The sequence below is a fragment of the Athene noctua genome, chromosome 2 (genome assembly GCF_965140245.1).
Source record: "Athene noctua chromosome 2, bAthNoc1.hap1.1, whole genome shotgun sequence".
NCBI classification, from domain to species: domain Eukaryota; kingdom Metazoa; phylum Chordata; class Aves; order Strigiformes; family Strigidae; genus Athene; species Athene noctua.
In genome coordinates, this window is record NC_134038.1 from 132,925,018 (window position 1) to 132,942,109 (window position 17,092).

General features: G+C 35.0%; 1 protein-coding gene across 4 annotated transcripts in view; it reads left to right on the forward strand.

Annotated features, from left to right (window-relative positions):
• PHF14 (PHD finger protein 14) overlaps positions 1 to 17,092 on the forward strand; it is a 169,355-nt gene that overhangs the window by 115,891 nt on the left and 36,372 nt on the right. Inside the window, exon 18 of one of the 4 annotated variants that reach the window (XM_074900340.1) lies at positions 12,296 to 12,408. The exons of the other annotated variants lie outside the window; for them this stretch is intronic. Coding sequence (XP_074756441.1) covers positions 12,296 to 12,373 — 78 coding nt within the window. The 3' untranslated portion in view covers positions 12,374 to 12,408. Of the gene's footprint in view, positions 1 to 12,295; positions 12,409 to 17,092 lie in introns of those variants that run through there. 4 annotated transcript variants of the gene reach the window in all.

The window sequence follows — 17,092 nt, forward strand, 5'->3', positions numbered from 1 at the left end:
TCAAGCACAGGCAATTTGAATTGTATTTGAGTGAATATGTGATGAATATGAACGACACTGAAAAATTGTCTTATGGGGACTCCTTGTGGTTTCATTTAGTCACTTTCCCAGAGTTTTTCCACAGAGCTTATGCAGAGCAATTTCTCTGAAAAAGCTATATTGCTCTCTATGTCTTAAAAAGTCTTTTTTTTTGTAGCTTTTTTTTGGTTTATTTTGTACTGTGTAACAAATTCAAACAACATGGTGTTAAGTTAAACAATTTGTGCCTCAATGTGAGTGTATTTTTAAAAGAATTAGGGCTTTCTTTATGTTCTTAATCATTTTAAAATTGAATATTCTCTATGGCTTTAGGATTGTGTTTTGTATATCCATGATTTTGCACAGTTTTTCACAGCCAGGAGGAGTTGATATGGGAAGGGTTTTTCTACCCTTCACTAGAGGGAGTAGTCTCTCAAATGTGTACTTAGAGCTCAGAAGAGGAAAACCATAGAGCAAGTTGGGGTGTTTGCTGCGTTCTGCCTGACCTGTGGATGAACAGCAAACCTGAGCTACCAGCAATTTCAATCTCTCAGTCACTCTCTAAATCCAATTTTTGGTGTGTCAAAATGAAGTTTTTTGGACGGATTATAGCAGTAAAATGGGATTGAATTTGCAGTTTTGGCCAAGGACACTATTGTTTAGTTTTCATTCCTTCACCTTTATTAATCAGTTTTGATACCATTTAAATCACTGCTATAGTATACGTTTTAAAATTCCCCAACAATATCTTCTGTAGCAGTATTGGGCCTTGAAAACAATTGGTAGGTAAATTACACTATTTCAGTGACGAGAAAGATTATAGTGCATAGCATATAATGGTTCAGTTAGTTTTTATTTCTAATTATGAATTTCAGTTTTAGATGTTCAGGAAAAGTTGCGTACTGCTGACAACGAATAATGTGATTTTATTTTCAGACTTCGCTAAGCACTTGCAGGTGTCAGCAGTACAAGGGAGGTAATTTAGCGGTAATAAACATATGCTTTAAATTGTTATCTATCACAAGTGTTGGACATGCTACTTCCATTTTGCTTATAGTGGTAACAAGACTCTCCAGCAATTGTGTCAGTTTTTCCACCAGTGTAACATATTCCCATATTACCCTGCCTGTCAAATAATAGACAGACAGGGACTTTGCTGTAGGGCATGAGGGCAGCAGCTTCTCTGCTGGTAATACTTGCTGTCACTTTTATGGAATGGGTGATTCTCGCTACTGAGGTCTGACAAGCTCTCTCATCTCAAAAACATTGTAGATTTTGTTACATCACATGAAAGCTGAAGTAAACCTATAAGCTCTCAATTTCTATAACATTATCCATCTACCCTGCAAAAGGATTATGGTGTGCTTTCAGGATTGCCAAACAGCACTCTAAATCATAAATTTCTTGACGGTTTGAAATAGTGATATTTAGAATATAGATGTTGTTTTAGTTGAATTTAGTAAAAACAAAATAAAGAAAATATAAACCTAATTATTCAACATTATGATGTGGTAATACTCAGTAGGAATAAATGTGGCCTGACCATTTGTTCATTATGTGCGATAAGGGTCTCATTATGAGGTCTCATTATTATTATTAGATGTGGATTCCTTTCTATTGCCATCCATTTAAAACATACTCTTCAAAGTGTCTTCTCCAATTTTAAAATTTTACAAAGGACCAAGGCAGCAAAGAATTTAAACATATATCATGGTGTTACAGTGACCGTGCTAGTTAGATTTCTGTCTGCTCGTCTTTGCATACAGTCCATTTTGCAAAACATGCAGAGTGCACATGTCAGGTCATTATTTGAGTGCTGCAAGATGGGCTACCTTGTCTCGACTTCTATTTAGTTTGCTTTTATTTTATCTTTTTACTGTATTGCGTTTTTTCAGTGGAAATAAATTGTCAGTATATATGCATAGAATTTTCATCTAAACCCCTCAGGAAATATTTTGTGGAACTACAAATATATGACACACCAACCCTGGCAAGTAATATATTTTTGTACACCTTTTGTGTTGGAAAGCGATCATGGATGATTTTGATTATTAGCCAGGTAGAAGCATTTCTTTGGATATATCTCACTTTCACATAGTGAATAAGAAAATGTAATTGGACACCTTAAAAATATTGACTATAAATTTGAAATAATATTTTAAATTTAAAATAATCCTTTAAATGTAAAACTTATGTCAAACCTCTTAATTTGGTTAGATAGAAGGAAAAAAAAGTGAGCAATTCAATTTAATTCCTGTAGTCCATGGAATTTTATTCTAGTAAAAAATAAACCTGTTGGTTAAGAAGGCCTATGAGGAGCGTAGAAGTTTCTGGTCTACTCATGAGTTGTACAGGTGACAGCCTCATTCTGGTTATGGAATTTAATCTTTTTCATTATGCCTTTTTTCAAACTCAGGGAGCACTTCCTCACACAAGTGTGTTAAAAAATAAACAATGAAACCAAAATTCCTGATGTCAAGCTCTCAGAATTTAGGAAATATCAAAATTAAAGTGGCATGCAGTGCTTTATGTCCCTTTGTGGCTATGTGTGAATTTGCAGCCTTTAATCACTTCATGCTGTGATACTATTTTTTTTCTGTAGGACCCCTGCCTTCTCTGATTTAGCTGTCATGAATCACCAAAAGGGATTAATTTGGGTTGAGTATGAGGAGAACATACTGTCTTTAGGTTTTGCAAGACATAAAAACAAAAGCAATGATTTCAGGAACAGAAAAAAAAAAAGAAAAAAAAAAGTGGTTTGACTTTACATTTTAAGTAGTTGAGTTGTGACCAGAAAATTGAATTTTACCTTTGTCTCACCCAGAGTGAGTGCTAGACAAAAATTTTCAAATGGTGAGTAATTTTTTCTCCTTGTTTGCTGTTGCCCAGCTTGGATCCCTTAGCCCAACTTGCAAAATGCTGAATTCTCTGAGCTGCAGCGATTGATAGTGTAAGCTGTGTTTTGAAAGTACCAAGTCTTCATAATGACGTGGTCTGGACTATTGCAAATTGAGTAACTAATTTAACGCAAATTTTAATTTTCACTCTCTGTGTTGACTTCCATTTTGCAAAATGTCAATACTGCTCCCTTATTTTAGAAATTTACTGTAGATTTGGATGAGTTGTTCTCTGGAGCTGCCTTTTCCTGCCCATTGACTATAGGAGGGAGCCAAGACAGCTAGTTTAGATTAGCAGGGGTTATAGTTTAGGTGGGATTCTCCTTGCTTCAATACACACAGAAGATGGTTGAATCAGCGTTGCATGTACAGACTTTATCTGTGCAATTACCAAATGTTTGGAACAGAACATTTTCAACATAGCCAAAATCTTTAACATTTTATATATGCATAAAACCCTATTTGAGGTTGGCACACAGGGGTAGTATATATGCATGCTTAATCATGTCTCAAATATATTTTATGTATGATATTATTTTATCTTTCAATATGATGTGATTTTAAGTAGTTGCATTGAAATTCAGAAAATAAACCAAAAAATCCTTAAAGGTATTTTGTATTAATTCAGACTTTTTTCAGTCGTATATTCTGACAAAGGGTGACTGCAGCTGTAAAGAAACTGTGACCCTAATTTAGTCACCTTACAACAGACAGACTGTTGCATCAGAGCACTCCTTTTGAGGACACAACATACAAGCAAATGTACTGTCACCGTGGCAAACATCATTGCAGCTGAAAAATTACAGAAGAATGCTGCTAATAATCTGCTTGCTGATACAAGTAGAATATAATGCAAAAAAGTTCCATTTTTATGCATCATTTTTCAGCCAGAATTTAGGAGTACTTCAGAGTAGTTTACAGAACAATAAATTCCATAGTGTAATTCACTGACTGTATTTGTAAAAGTAGAATCTGTCTTTTACTAGGTGTGGATATTATGATCTATTTTATTATATGGTCATCAAGAATGATAGAGTTAAATATTTTTGTGTGTATTCATATATTTTAAAGTTGGTTGAGGAGGGTTGAATTATGCTACATAAATCAAATTAGGACTTTGGCTCCTTGTGTGACATGGAACAGACATGTTTTTCATATAGTAATTGGAAAATATGTTGTTATTTTGAAATCACTGTGGTTTTCCAGATTTGTGAGGAGCAGTCAAACATTGGCACTCGAATGAAATTGAACAAGAAAAAATTATCCAAATCTGTAAGGCTGTGTGAAGATTTAACATAAGTTCTTACACCACTTGTGCCCTGGTTTAAGAATTTCAATAATGCTAAATCTTGGCATAGAAATTAATTTCACTATCAAGATGGTAAAAAAAAAAAAAAAAAAAAAGTGTGAAATTGCAGTGTACAGTAGTTCTTATCAGTTGGCTGAAATATTGCCAACTGTGTTCTAATATTTGTTCCCCAGGTATCATATTTAAAAAAATTAGTTGGCACAGCCTCTGTTATTTTCTGGCAAACAGGTATAATACATCTATGTAATGAATAATTTATACCATAAATGTTCCAAAAATAATCAGCCTTGAAATTAACTTAAGATGGGACTTGATTTATGAACAGTGGGTAAGCTCAGCATAAAGTTAGTTGGTATTAAATCCCCAAATTAATCCAAATAATCAGATACACCTAGTTGGCAGAAGATTCCCTTAGCTGGGAGAAGCTTAGGTTTTAATGGAAAATAAGGTTAAGCACTGTGAAATATTTCTGGAATGGATGGTTATTTTAAATATTTTAATTCTTCACATCAAAATCAATTCTGCCAGTTCCAGTACCCCATGGTACTGACTACCAGATCCTCATCATGGACTTTTTGTGCTTGTACTTGTTCTTAGGTGCAGCTTAATTGTATAAGAAAAGTATAATAAAAAATGGACAATACACTACAGCGTTGTCTTTCCCATAACACTGTACTAACAAGTCACTTTTTCACTGGTTAAACAAATGATAGTACATCTAATACCAGCCAAAAGTTTAAAGAAATTGGAATACAGGGATCTTTTTTCTTAATGAGGTATTGTTCCAAATGGAAAACCAGATTTCAGATTTTGAAGGACAACACTGGGATAGATCGAAGAATATTAATTATAATGTTTAAAAAATAAAGTACCAATTAGGATTCCAAAGTGAAATACATAATTTTTTCTTGCACTAAACTTTGTCAAAAGCCAGCAGTAATAAATGTGATAATAGTCTGTTTTCCCAGTGGTGTATTCTTGGAAAATTAAGATTTAAACTATACACAGTGGTTTTAAATGAGTATTTTTGTTTAAAAAGCCCCATTGTAATAGTACTTGGTCCAAAATTTCTTTGGTTTCCAAGATTCATTTTCTTCTTCCCCATGTCTTTTTCTTATCCAGGAGACTGAAGAAATCACTTGCTGCTTACCTTTATTCCCTCTTTTTCCCAACAACGCAGAATTTTTTCCAAAGCTGGAGCTTTGCACACTGTTATAAGTTCTTTATCTTAATGGGAGAACAGTAGTATCATTTAATGCCTTTCATAATGCTGAATATTTTATGACAAAAGCAGGAGGAAAAAATGTTTCAAATGCTACTGAAAAGAGTGATTGATTCTGATGGCATTATACATACACCTTATACTAACTTTAAAATGAAGCAAATTATTGTTTCAAGAGGCTTTTTAGTGACTCACGAATCAAATCATTACTGAGGTAGTCCTGCTTTTCATAAGTTGTCATGATAGTTTTACTTTTGTGACTACAAATATGTTACTAAAGTAAAAACAAACAAGGATGGCTGAAATTAGAAACTAGCTTGGTCATTAATTATCACTTCGGTTAAAATACACACCCATGTCTAATTTCTATTGGATTATTTAAGAGGTACCTGATTAATAAAGTACTAGACAAAAAAATTTAAATCACAAACACAGCGTAGTGATTATATGTTTTAATGTGTCTAATCTGAATATACACAAGCTTGTATTTAAATGTCTAAACCTCTAGTTTAGATGTGGTTTAGTTTAGATGGAATAACTATTACCCACTCTTAAGTTAGTGGTTAAGGAAGTAAAATCTCTTTGTGGGCAGCTGTTAGAAATGCCACTGCTTTTCCTTACCTTCTTTAGGTTATACTTCTAAGAAAATCTGCTTACAATTATGGTTTATCTGGGAAATAGCTCTTCTACTGAATTATGACTTACACTTCCTAAGCCATGACAAAATGAATTTACCGCCTACGTTGCCTGCTACTGTAATGCTGAGTGGCAAGGAATATCTGCTGGGACCTATGTGCAATTGGGAAAAATCCAAAAAGCAGCTATCATAGTGTTTGAAGTAAGGCCACTAAACCTAGTTTTATGCTAATGCAACATAAGAGAATAAAAACTGAGCATTTTTTCAGCCCTAAGCAGCACCCTGCAAAGGGAAGAAAGATTTTATACCTTCTCTTTGGTATGAGCTACGTGTACTCTCAAAGGATGTAAGAAGGCTGCACGAGGAGTAGTGTCTAGGAAGGACAGGGGGAATGCTTGCTACTTAACTGGAAGGTTTCCGTTTCTTGCTTTTGAAAATCAATTTCTTAGATATTTACAATATTGAGCAGCATTGTGACCATGAATTTTACATATTGAAGATGTTGAAGATTGAAATCTGAAAGACATGGAGATAATAATTTTAACCCAGGTTTTTTTCGGTTCACTTTTTAAGTGAAGTCTTGAAGATATAAGTATGTGAAAGTCACTAGATTGAAGCTGCCAAAGCATCATAGCTTACACCACTGATAGACATTCAGAACTCCTTCATCAATGTAGTTGTCTTCCTACTTCTAGACTCCCTAAAATAATGAGCCTTTTGAGTATTGATAATTAGGGTCTTCATGCTGATAGTGGAGCCATAAACAAATTTATCAATAAATGGTAATTGACCATTACTATGTTCTCTTAACAACCCTATTGGAAATTTTGATTGTTATTTACTTAATTAGTAGAACACCTGTTGATTTTGAAAGCATCTGAAAAAAGTGTGAATGAAAAGCTTGTAACTGACGCTTAAATTTTTTAACCTTTTGAGCCTTGATTAAATTCTTGCTTTAGATTATATAAACTGCCAAGATGGCAGTATTAAAAAAATTTCCATTTGAATATTCATGAAGATTTGAAGAGTCAACAAAAAATAGCAAAAGGTGTGTACTTTGCAGTAACATAAACAAAGAGAATCCTGAGAGATGCAAAGGTATATCTGGAGTCTGGTGGCATCCCATTCGACTCGAGTTTTGCAAAGTAGTGTTCTGTTGCTACCAAACTCCTGAGGTAAATTTCTTTACCTAGAAATATATTTCTTGCCTTTTGTTTAATATAGAACTAGAAAGTATGTAATTAAAGAAGAATTATATATCTTAATTCCTCACTAGTCCAACTTTATTACCCTGCAAATTATATTAGCACATCACCTGTAATCATATTCTATATGATGGAGGAAGAATTAAGATCATTAACTTGTTAGTCTCTGAATGGGATCTGAACACATTATCATAGTTGCCTAATTACCTGCTCATGTTTACTCTCAAGGTTGATTTTGTTTTAAACCCTTTCAAAACAGTGCAACCATATATGTCACTTTAAGTAATGTGTCACTCATCGGTATAAATTACGAATGCTTCCTGGGCAAAATCTAACCATATTGAACTAGGAGAGGGAGAAGAGAGGGGGAAATAAACCAAAAAAGTGCCATTCTATGAAGTGCTAAGCAAGTAATGAATTTTAGCAGAGTCAAGATTTGCTTTTCATTATAGTGTTAGATAGTGAGTGGTAGTGAGGTTTAGTCGCCATTCTCGAATAGAGATTCTCTTAGTGCCAGCCACATTTAATCACATTTTGCAGAAGACAGCTGGGCATTGCCAATTTGTGCTGTGTCAGCCACTTTCTGTGCAAAGGAGTGTCTCATCGCTAGGATTTTAGCATTCTGTAGCAGAAAAGTTCCCTCTTCTTAAAATTGGCTCAGCAAATAGCTTGTGTGGGCATATAACTGTAAGAGCATTACAATCAGCTCTACCAGGAAAAAGCACAAATATTATGTGGAATTTTAAGATGGCTTTTGAAAAGATTTTTACAAAACCTTTAAAATGTATAGTGTATTGATAAATTCTGTTAGCAATTAGGTTTATCTTAGATTTTTTAGTAAATGTGTCTCTGGTAACGGTTGAAAATTATTATCTGGTTCAGTGGTTTGAAACACCTTCGGGCAGGTTTGAAAAGTCGTAACTGTACTTCAGCTCCGTCAAACAGTACCAGAAGATTTCATATATGCAAGGTCTTGGAATCTGTAGATATCAAGATTTCTTCTAGCTACTCATTCCATGAAGACTGAAGGGCAGATGGTGTCCTTTTAGATGTGGTATAAATAGCCAAAGAAAAGAAGTGTCAAAAAGGAAATAGCAAGACAACTGAGTATTTATGGAAGGTACACACAAGTGTACTTAAGAGTGGGTTAATCATTTCACATTTTTATTTTTGCAAACAGAAGGGCGTCAGCAAATTGATACAGTCATTGACAATAAATATTAAATGTGTAACCCATCTTGTGCAATAAATAAGGATACATACCAGGTTCCAATATTTGCAAGTGTATTGTTGTGTATTAATTGAATGCGCAGTTTGTCTTACCATTTTCTTCTGGTGCCTAATGTCTCCACTGCTGGTTATAGGTTGAAAGTATTGCACAAGGCAGAGGAACTTCAGATCAAAATGATATTTTAAATATCTTTTTTAAAACTACTGGTGGTAAGGAACTTTTTGAAGGTTTTTATAAGATGGCTGCATTCATGTAGCGATAGCTTCAAGAATCTTATATTTAAAAGGTAACTCTGAGAAAATACAAAAACTTTGAGATTTGGGAGATGGGATTTATTAATCTGTTATTAATTCTCTCACTGGAATGACTTATAAACATTGTTGTTTATGTCCTTTCTGGGTACAGCATAGACAGAGACTGAAAAGCTCCTTGATGCAAAATAGTAAAATATTCAGAAGACAATTTGTGCCCTTTCTCAAGTACCCTGGTTAGTATACAATGAATCATCTTACCCAGAAACTCATTCTTCCATGCAAAACAACCTGCTTCAGCTAAAGAACAGTAAGATAGCTTAAGCAATCCTTGGGAAATGTGATTCTGAACCCTCTTAAGTAGAAGAAGAGGGAAGTGAACCAGGATCTTCCCTATGATGCTTGAATGTGTTCACCAATTAATTTAGGGCATCAATCAAACCATTGTCTAAAAGTAAGGCTTTGAGTCTGTCACATTGGTTCACGTTACAGAGTGGTCTCAAGAGTCTGCAAACCGGGCTCCTGTCAAGGGACACTAAAGCTGAGGATGTATTCTGGCTGCTAATGGGCATGCCATCTCTGTGACCAAACTAGTCATATCTTTGAAACATGTATAGCACCTCTGGCTCATCCTCAACACTGACTGCTTTGCTCTGCACAACTGTTCCTGTCTTACCACAAGAGTTAGTGGTATAAACCACTCTTATATTTGCTGTATCAGAGGTATATTTGTGGCTTAGTTTACTTGACTGCAAAAGTTATTTCATTCCTATTTTGATAAGAGAATTCATGGGATTCACATATCGGTAGTCTTAAGATTGAAAGCCTAAAAATTAATACATGGTTATATACTGTTAGGGCATTAAATTTTATCATTTCCATGTTTGTATAAGCTCTGTATGCATATGCTTATAACTGAAAGAATCTCGTGTACAATGTTGTTAAGCAACTATATTTAAAAGTAAGGGACTTGGTGTGTGTTTTCTACTATGAGATGAGAAACACAAAAAAGAATTTTGTCTGGGAGATGTATTTTCTAGAAAAAAAAACAACACAGAAAATATTCATGCCTCCTAAAACAAGGCAGTAAAGTCAACATTTCAAGTTAATTTAGCCTCATCATTCCATGTATCATTTTCAGAGTTATTAATTAGGGAAGAATGAGGAATTTCCAGCCTTTCTGAGGATGCTTTAAAACAGCGGTGCTAGTTGTGACCTTTCAGTTCCTGTGGGCTCAGCAAAAGATGGCTGATTAATGTCACATCTTAAACTGTGTCAACTGGGCTGTTCATTTTCTTTTTAGTAAACAGCCCATTGTCAATTTAGCTCAGGTTAATGGAATAAAATAGCCTTCTGGTTTAGCTGGCTACTTTATATTAATAAGGGTATGTATCTCTATTTAGTAGTATAAAGTTATATGGAAATTCTCTCTTAATTACTCTAGTGACTAGTGTGAATGAATAAGTCAGGGGCACCCACAAAATAGTGTTCCTAACATTTGTTTGAATCTTCATAAAGGATTTTCAAGAGATTTTTTTTAAATTTTGCACATTCAGATGTTAGAGAGATCTGAAACGGAGCATATAAGAAACATTTTTATAGAAAGCTTCTCTGTAGATAGATCAGTTATTTTAAAATATTTTTACGGCCTTGAATTAATGTTTTATTTTTCTGCTTTATTAGTTGAAAACAGACAGTGGTACTTTTTAAGAAGAGTGAGAGGGAGAAAGAGAAAAGCAGGCTGGGAAAAAATAATGGGACTGCAAGAAGTGCCCTTGGCATAAAAAGGGAAGTGTGAGTACACACACATTCATAAGAATGAGAGAATTCCGTTTGGAAGAATACACAGAAACACTTATAGGGAAGAATTAAGAAATAGGGCTGTGGCAAAGTGGAAAGGGCACACAGAGAGCCTTCCCCCAGAGCAGGGTAGAGCATTTATAGAAAATGTCTGAAGCACAGGCAGATAAGTGGGTGCCATATATCATAGAATCATACAATACCGGGTTGGAAAGGACCTCAAGGATCACCTCTTCCAACCTTTCTTGGCAGAAAGCACTGTCTAGACAAGATGGCCCAGCACCCTGTCCAGCCAAATCTGAATACTGGAAATCCACCACTTCCTGGGGAGATGATTCCAGTGGCTGATTGTTCTCATGGTGAAAAATTTTCCTTTTGTGTCCAATCAGAATCTCCCCAGGAGTAACTTGTACCCATTACCCCTCGATTTTTCCATGTGCCTTCTTGTGAAAAGGGAGTCTCCATCTTCTTTGTAGCCACCCTTTAAATACTGGAACATGGTGATGAGGTCTCCCCTAAGCCTTCTCTTCTCAAGGCTGAACAAACCCAGTTTTCTCAGCCTTTCCTCCTATGAAAAGTTTAGGGAGCTATAAAACTTGCATAATAGACTGGGAAAAAAAAAAAAAAATATATATATATATATACTGTGCAATACCTTTATTTCATCTTGTTAATGGAAAAAAATTCTGGAAGTGGGGAGAGATGAAAACCAGTCTTGATTTAATAAGTAGCCTTTGACAATTTTGTGAGGCTTTTGGCGATCACACATTTTAATATCACTGTTTTGCATTATGTTGGGAAAATCTGGACTTCAAGGAGTTGAAAAGCAAGAATCAGTGCTGATGAAGATGTAAGGAGCTAAATAAATATTACTTAAAGGACTTCTTAAAGGGGAAAAAAAACAACCACCATATGAATGTGCTGACCCTGTCTTGAGAATTAAGTTAGATGGTACAATTTAAAGCTTTGTTCCAACATCTGACAGACACACTCTGAATGCTGATGCATAATATCTGAAGATTGTGTGCTTGAAAGAAAGCCTTTTCTGAGCTACATTCTATTTTTGTTAGAATAAAGCAGCTGCTTTTTGGAGCAGAGATCTTCTCAAGTGCTCAATCTTCTAGTTCAAGTTAAGTATTAGCCAAGTATTACGTGCATATTTTGTGTATGCTTTTTCCCAAGCTGCTGAAGCGGAGTAAAGCAAACTACTTTGACCATAGATTGTGCGAATATGCAGCTTGACCCTGAGAGGTGGAAGTAAGTTTGCTGCTGTACCTTACTCACACGTTGTCACTGCCTCAGCAATCCAAGATCATGGGAAGTTTGGGTCAGTTTAAACATGATTTTAAAAGTAATGCAGATGGACTGAAGCTATCTTGTAGAGAGACAGTATGGATGGATTGCCGTGGTCTGCCCCTGATAATTTCTGAAGGGAAAAAAAAAACTGCAGACCCAAATGTAGCCTTCCTAATGGAGCAATTATAGCTGCAATGTTGCCTTCCACAAGTAATGGCTGGTGTCTTTGTACATTTATTGTTTAGAAAGTAATTTTAAATTTAGGTGTAAGGTACCCTTATCATTCTGTAAATATCTTGAAGTCAATTGCAGTTATGTATAACGTACATACAGCTGCACAGTAAGCGCCACACTTACTGTGGTCATAGATGCTTGTGATGTGTTTGAGAATTTGTTTTGCAACTTTTGGTGGTTTTTTTGGTTTTTTAGATGGGGAGGAAGGATCAGAGGGATCAGAGCGGTACAAAATGGATACACGGAAGATGCAATGTCCTGATCCAGCAGTAATAAATTATGTGTGTATTGTCTTAAAGAACTTTTAGAACTCCATGAAATGATTTTTAAAACTCCATAAAATATAAAATAAAGACAAAAATAGCTTTCTAAGTTATTGTATATGCCTGTAACCTAATTCATAATAAGAAAAAATAGCAAAACAATATATAGGAAGAAAGTGGTTTGGACAAAAAATTACTGAGTTACTCTTACGTGCAGTGGTAATGGCATAGTACAGCAGTCTTGCCAGTATATTAATATCCCGCAAAAGTATATTCATATAAATTCTACTCTGGTGCACCAGATAATTACCAAATTATGCAAGACATAGGAGATTGATCACAAAAAAGATTGGCTTTTTCCCTTTATTGAAGAAATTCTAAAAAATTCTGGTGATGATGTTCATGCAGAAAATTTTTGCCAACAGATCGAGTCATACTGTACCTGTGATCAGTGGCTTTAATCCATAAGAATAACAGGAAGGTTTTATTCCTTTGCATTATCTGTATGAGATTCACGTGGTGAATCTATATTTTAAAGTTTAATTCCAGTTTTTGTATTTTGATGTTTTTTTATTAATTACAGTGTTTTAAGAGTTTATTTTCAATACAGTTCAGAGAATTCTGGGGTCAGAAAAAGCTGCTATTGGAAGGATAGCTAAAAGAACAACTTCTTAGTGTTAGAAAATAACTAATGATGAAAAAGTAAAAGGGAAATACAGCAATCTGTGTGAGTTTGATTTGAAAGGTGGACAATTCAGTCCAAAGAGAAGTAGAATTAATACACTGGGTAATGGAAATGTAGAAAATACGTACATTAGAAAGGGAAAACTAATTCAGGTTCCAGAGGTCAGTGAATGATAATACTTCCAAATGGCAAAATGTTCTCCTGTTTGCTGTTTCTATTTGCATGTGATAAAGTTGGAAGAATAAATACGAAAAACATTATTTTTGAGAATGCTCTTTCTAGTTTTAAAAATATGTAATTTTTTTTTTTTTCATTTGTTCAAGGCATATGGAAAAAACACATGACCCTGATTCCTTTCACACTACTGGTAAAATATTAGCAATGGTAGCGTCCTTTTTTAAAACCGTAAGAGCAGGAATTCACCCTTTGACACGTGGAAATGTAGGTAGATTTCAAAGATGCAAGCTTGCTTTGTCAGCGCTGTAGTTTGCTGAAGGGTAGAGGGATAATAAATTGAAACAGATGGGTATTTATTGGAAACTTCTTTTAACTTTATTAGTTCCTTCATATTGCACACTGTGTTTGAAGAAAAAAAATAGTGCGAGGCTAAAGAATGTAATTAAGTTTCCTTATTTGGAAAACAGAGAAGTATGAAAAGTTTTTCTTTTATTTCTGCCTTTGAAAGAAAGCTAAGGTTTTAGAGCTAGGTTAAGGTTTATTACCTGAACTGAGGAAGTTTCAGAGTCATCTGAGAATGAGACCCTGTTGTGTTAATAGTGTATAAACACAGAAGTCATCGTCCCCTTCTCAAGAGAGAGAAAAAAGAGCCAAGGACAGAACAACAGTGTTGTCTCTGTGACTGGCAGCATAGGAGGTTAGCACATGTACGTTAAAGGTTGCATTTGTAATTTCCTATCTTTGGAGAGGGCAAGGAAGAGAGGAGATTGTCAGATGTTAAATAAAATCAGCATGAGGAGAGTGGCAAAGGCAGAATAGAAAGAGGGAGGGAAATTTAATAGCTGTGGAGCGTGACTTTAAAGCCCATGTTCTTACCTTATTAACTAGGGGTAAAATCTTAGGAATGGCAAGAGTGATCTCATGTTTAAGCAGGTTGAGATAAACTCTATATTTCTCCTGGGGATTTACTTTGGCCACCTGTGAACTGTGGAGAACTACAGATATCTCATCGTCACTAGATTTTACCAAATTCTGATAAGATGTGAATACTTTTGTAGTGTGCCCCTGGGGTATAAGACATGGATAAGGACAGGTAGGAGTGGTCTGTGCTCTGAATGAGGGATGCTCTGCAGTCTGGGCTAGAGAGGCACCTTCAGTCTGACCCGAGAAGGTTCTTCCTGTGCAGCCCTGAAAATGATACTCTGTGAGGCTACAAGCACTCGAGCACTTCAACAGAAATGTGCTATTTTCTTTCCACAGTCCTTCACCCTTAAGAAGCTGGCTTCATGTTTCAGAAAGGGCTTTTTTTTTACCCTTTTGTAAGTCTAAAGGGGGACAAATATTTCTGCTTTGCTACTGTTAAAAGTCTTTGTTAGTAACTTTGGCTTCCAATTCATTACTGCAGTCATGTTTTCAGAGCCTGGTGTGAGAGATAAACCCTTTGCAAATGAAGACAGCATCCATTTTCTTTCTACCTCAGGCCACACAGAATTGATTGGGGTAATAAAATGACAGTACCATGTAATATAGCGACGGCTCTTTAATTTGAAAACTAGTTCCAGGCTGATTCAAAACTTGTTTAAAGCTAATTTATGACTGGTGTAATTTTCAACTGGACCAAGGTAAAGGTTGATATATGAAAACCGATGCAGAGTTAACATAATACATTCAGACCTGTCAGCTTGAAATCATCTATAACGGGTTTGTGGGTTTGTGGGTTGATTTGTTTCAAATTTTTTTTAGTTTTGTTTTAAAGTGGCAAAGGCAGAAAAAGCAGTGGATACTTGGCTGGTATAAATACCACTGTAAGACACTATTTTTCCATCATCTTGTTTAAAATGTGTTTTCTTATGTTTTCTAGCAGAGCATTTTATGCATGCTTTTTTATATACATTAGTTCTCCATTTTCTTTAAATCAGAAGCTGCATAGAGTTTCTGTTTCATATGAGTCAACATCTGTGCTGATGGTAACATGGACTAGTAAACAAATACAGTATTTTGTTACCATCATGTTCACTGTGAACATTCCCTATGAATATACATGTCTGTATATACATATCTGTATCATATTTACATGTACAATACTTACCTGTATTTGTGTATTGATCTTGTATTTAATGGCCTGTTTTTTAAAAAATAAAAAGTAAAAATCGTCAGGTCCTCAGATTAAGCTACAATGTCAGCATAGCATGCAACTGTTTTCCTCCAAAATCTATCACTTGTGTATCTCACAAATGAAATCCACATCTGTTCTGTATGCGCTATTGATTTTTCAGTGTACCGTATCAGTGATACTGCTGCACAGAAAAGGACAAAACTAAAAGCACACTGTTTGCTTCTGTTACAGTAGGTGCAAACAGCAAATATGCCAAATGGGATGAAAGGGAGAAAAGAACTGAATGGAGGTGCTACAGTTGGATGCAGCTTTGATTTCTCACCTCCTACCAGTCTTTGTTACCTTTGATCTCTGCTGTCCTGAATATAAAAAATGCTGAAGGTCCAAGACTCAGAATTTAACCAGCTACACTTTGGTGTCTGCTGCCAGGAAGGTTCTAACTGGTGCCAAGACTAGTAAGCAAGTTCCATCCCAGGACTAGAATATCTGATTTGATACGTATTTATGTCAACATGTAAAACAAATACTGGGTTTTTTTGCAGAACTGTTATTGATTCAAGCCAGTGCTGTTGTGGTATCTTAAACTGCATGAACTTTTAGGTTGTATGAAAAGAGACACATAGGTCAAAGCAGGGCTTTCTTGCATAAACATAGTAAAATGTCTATACATTTTATGTTTCCTCTTCAAGGTTTCATAAGTCCAGGACGGTTCATGTGCTGAGGAGCTTTGATCAAAATCAGTATTTTACAGGAAAAATGTGATTACTGAGCATTCTGAATTTATTTGTTTATGATGCACTTATATTTTGATAAAGAATTTCTGTATTTTCAGGAAACTGGAAGTACTGCTTAGTCTTCTCCCATAATTTTTTAATTAATGTAATTAAATATCATGATCAATTAGAAAGCTATGCTTTGATCTATCCAAATTGAAAATGCAGATATATGAGCTTTCATATGTAGGTTGGAAAATATAGTATTTTAATGAAATGGAAGGGCTTAAGCACTAGAAAAGATGTGTACCAAATTACTTACTGTGTAGGTTACATGTCCATGATCGGTTGTGTCCATCGCTGGTACAGTTGATGCTCAAAGATCAATAAGAAGGGCCACTGACAGGATTTTCATCATACAAAGCCTTGAAAAAGAAAGAAGTGACTTTTTGCAAAGTCACTCCAGTATATTACAATATTCAAAATAGTTAGGAAGGACAAGAAGCTAATTTAAATAATTTTTTTAATACATTTTTGGTTTTAACAGTTCTTCAATAAAAGTGTTGTTTCAGGTCAGAGATACAGATTTTTTGCTTTTATTTACATAAGTAAACAATGCCAGTATTTTTCAGGTTGTTTTGTTTGCTAAACACAAGTCAAGGTGCCAGGATTTGTTGCCAGAACTGTGGCTTATTTGGCCATGTACTCATAACAGACCGAGAATAAGCTTTATGAAAGTTCTCACTTGCACCTTGCAGCATTTTTATCATTGTACCTTACATGAAAGGATCTTATTACACTTACTGAATGTGTTTATTTCTGAAAGCTGTACTTCATACGTTGCCAGACTAGTTCAGTGCGGCATAGATTGCCTTTCTTACGTATGTTCAGGCTCTGTACGGTTTTTCTAAGAAGTAACAGCAGTGTGAAAAGAAATAATGAAACCAGAGGAGCTGGAAGAGGAGACACCTTTTCTTGGCTTGGTTTCTGAATAATAAAATAAATTTGATTTTCATCCATCTCCTTAAAAATTAAAGT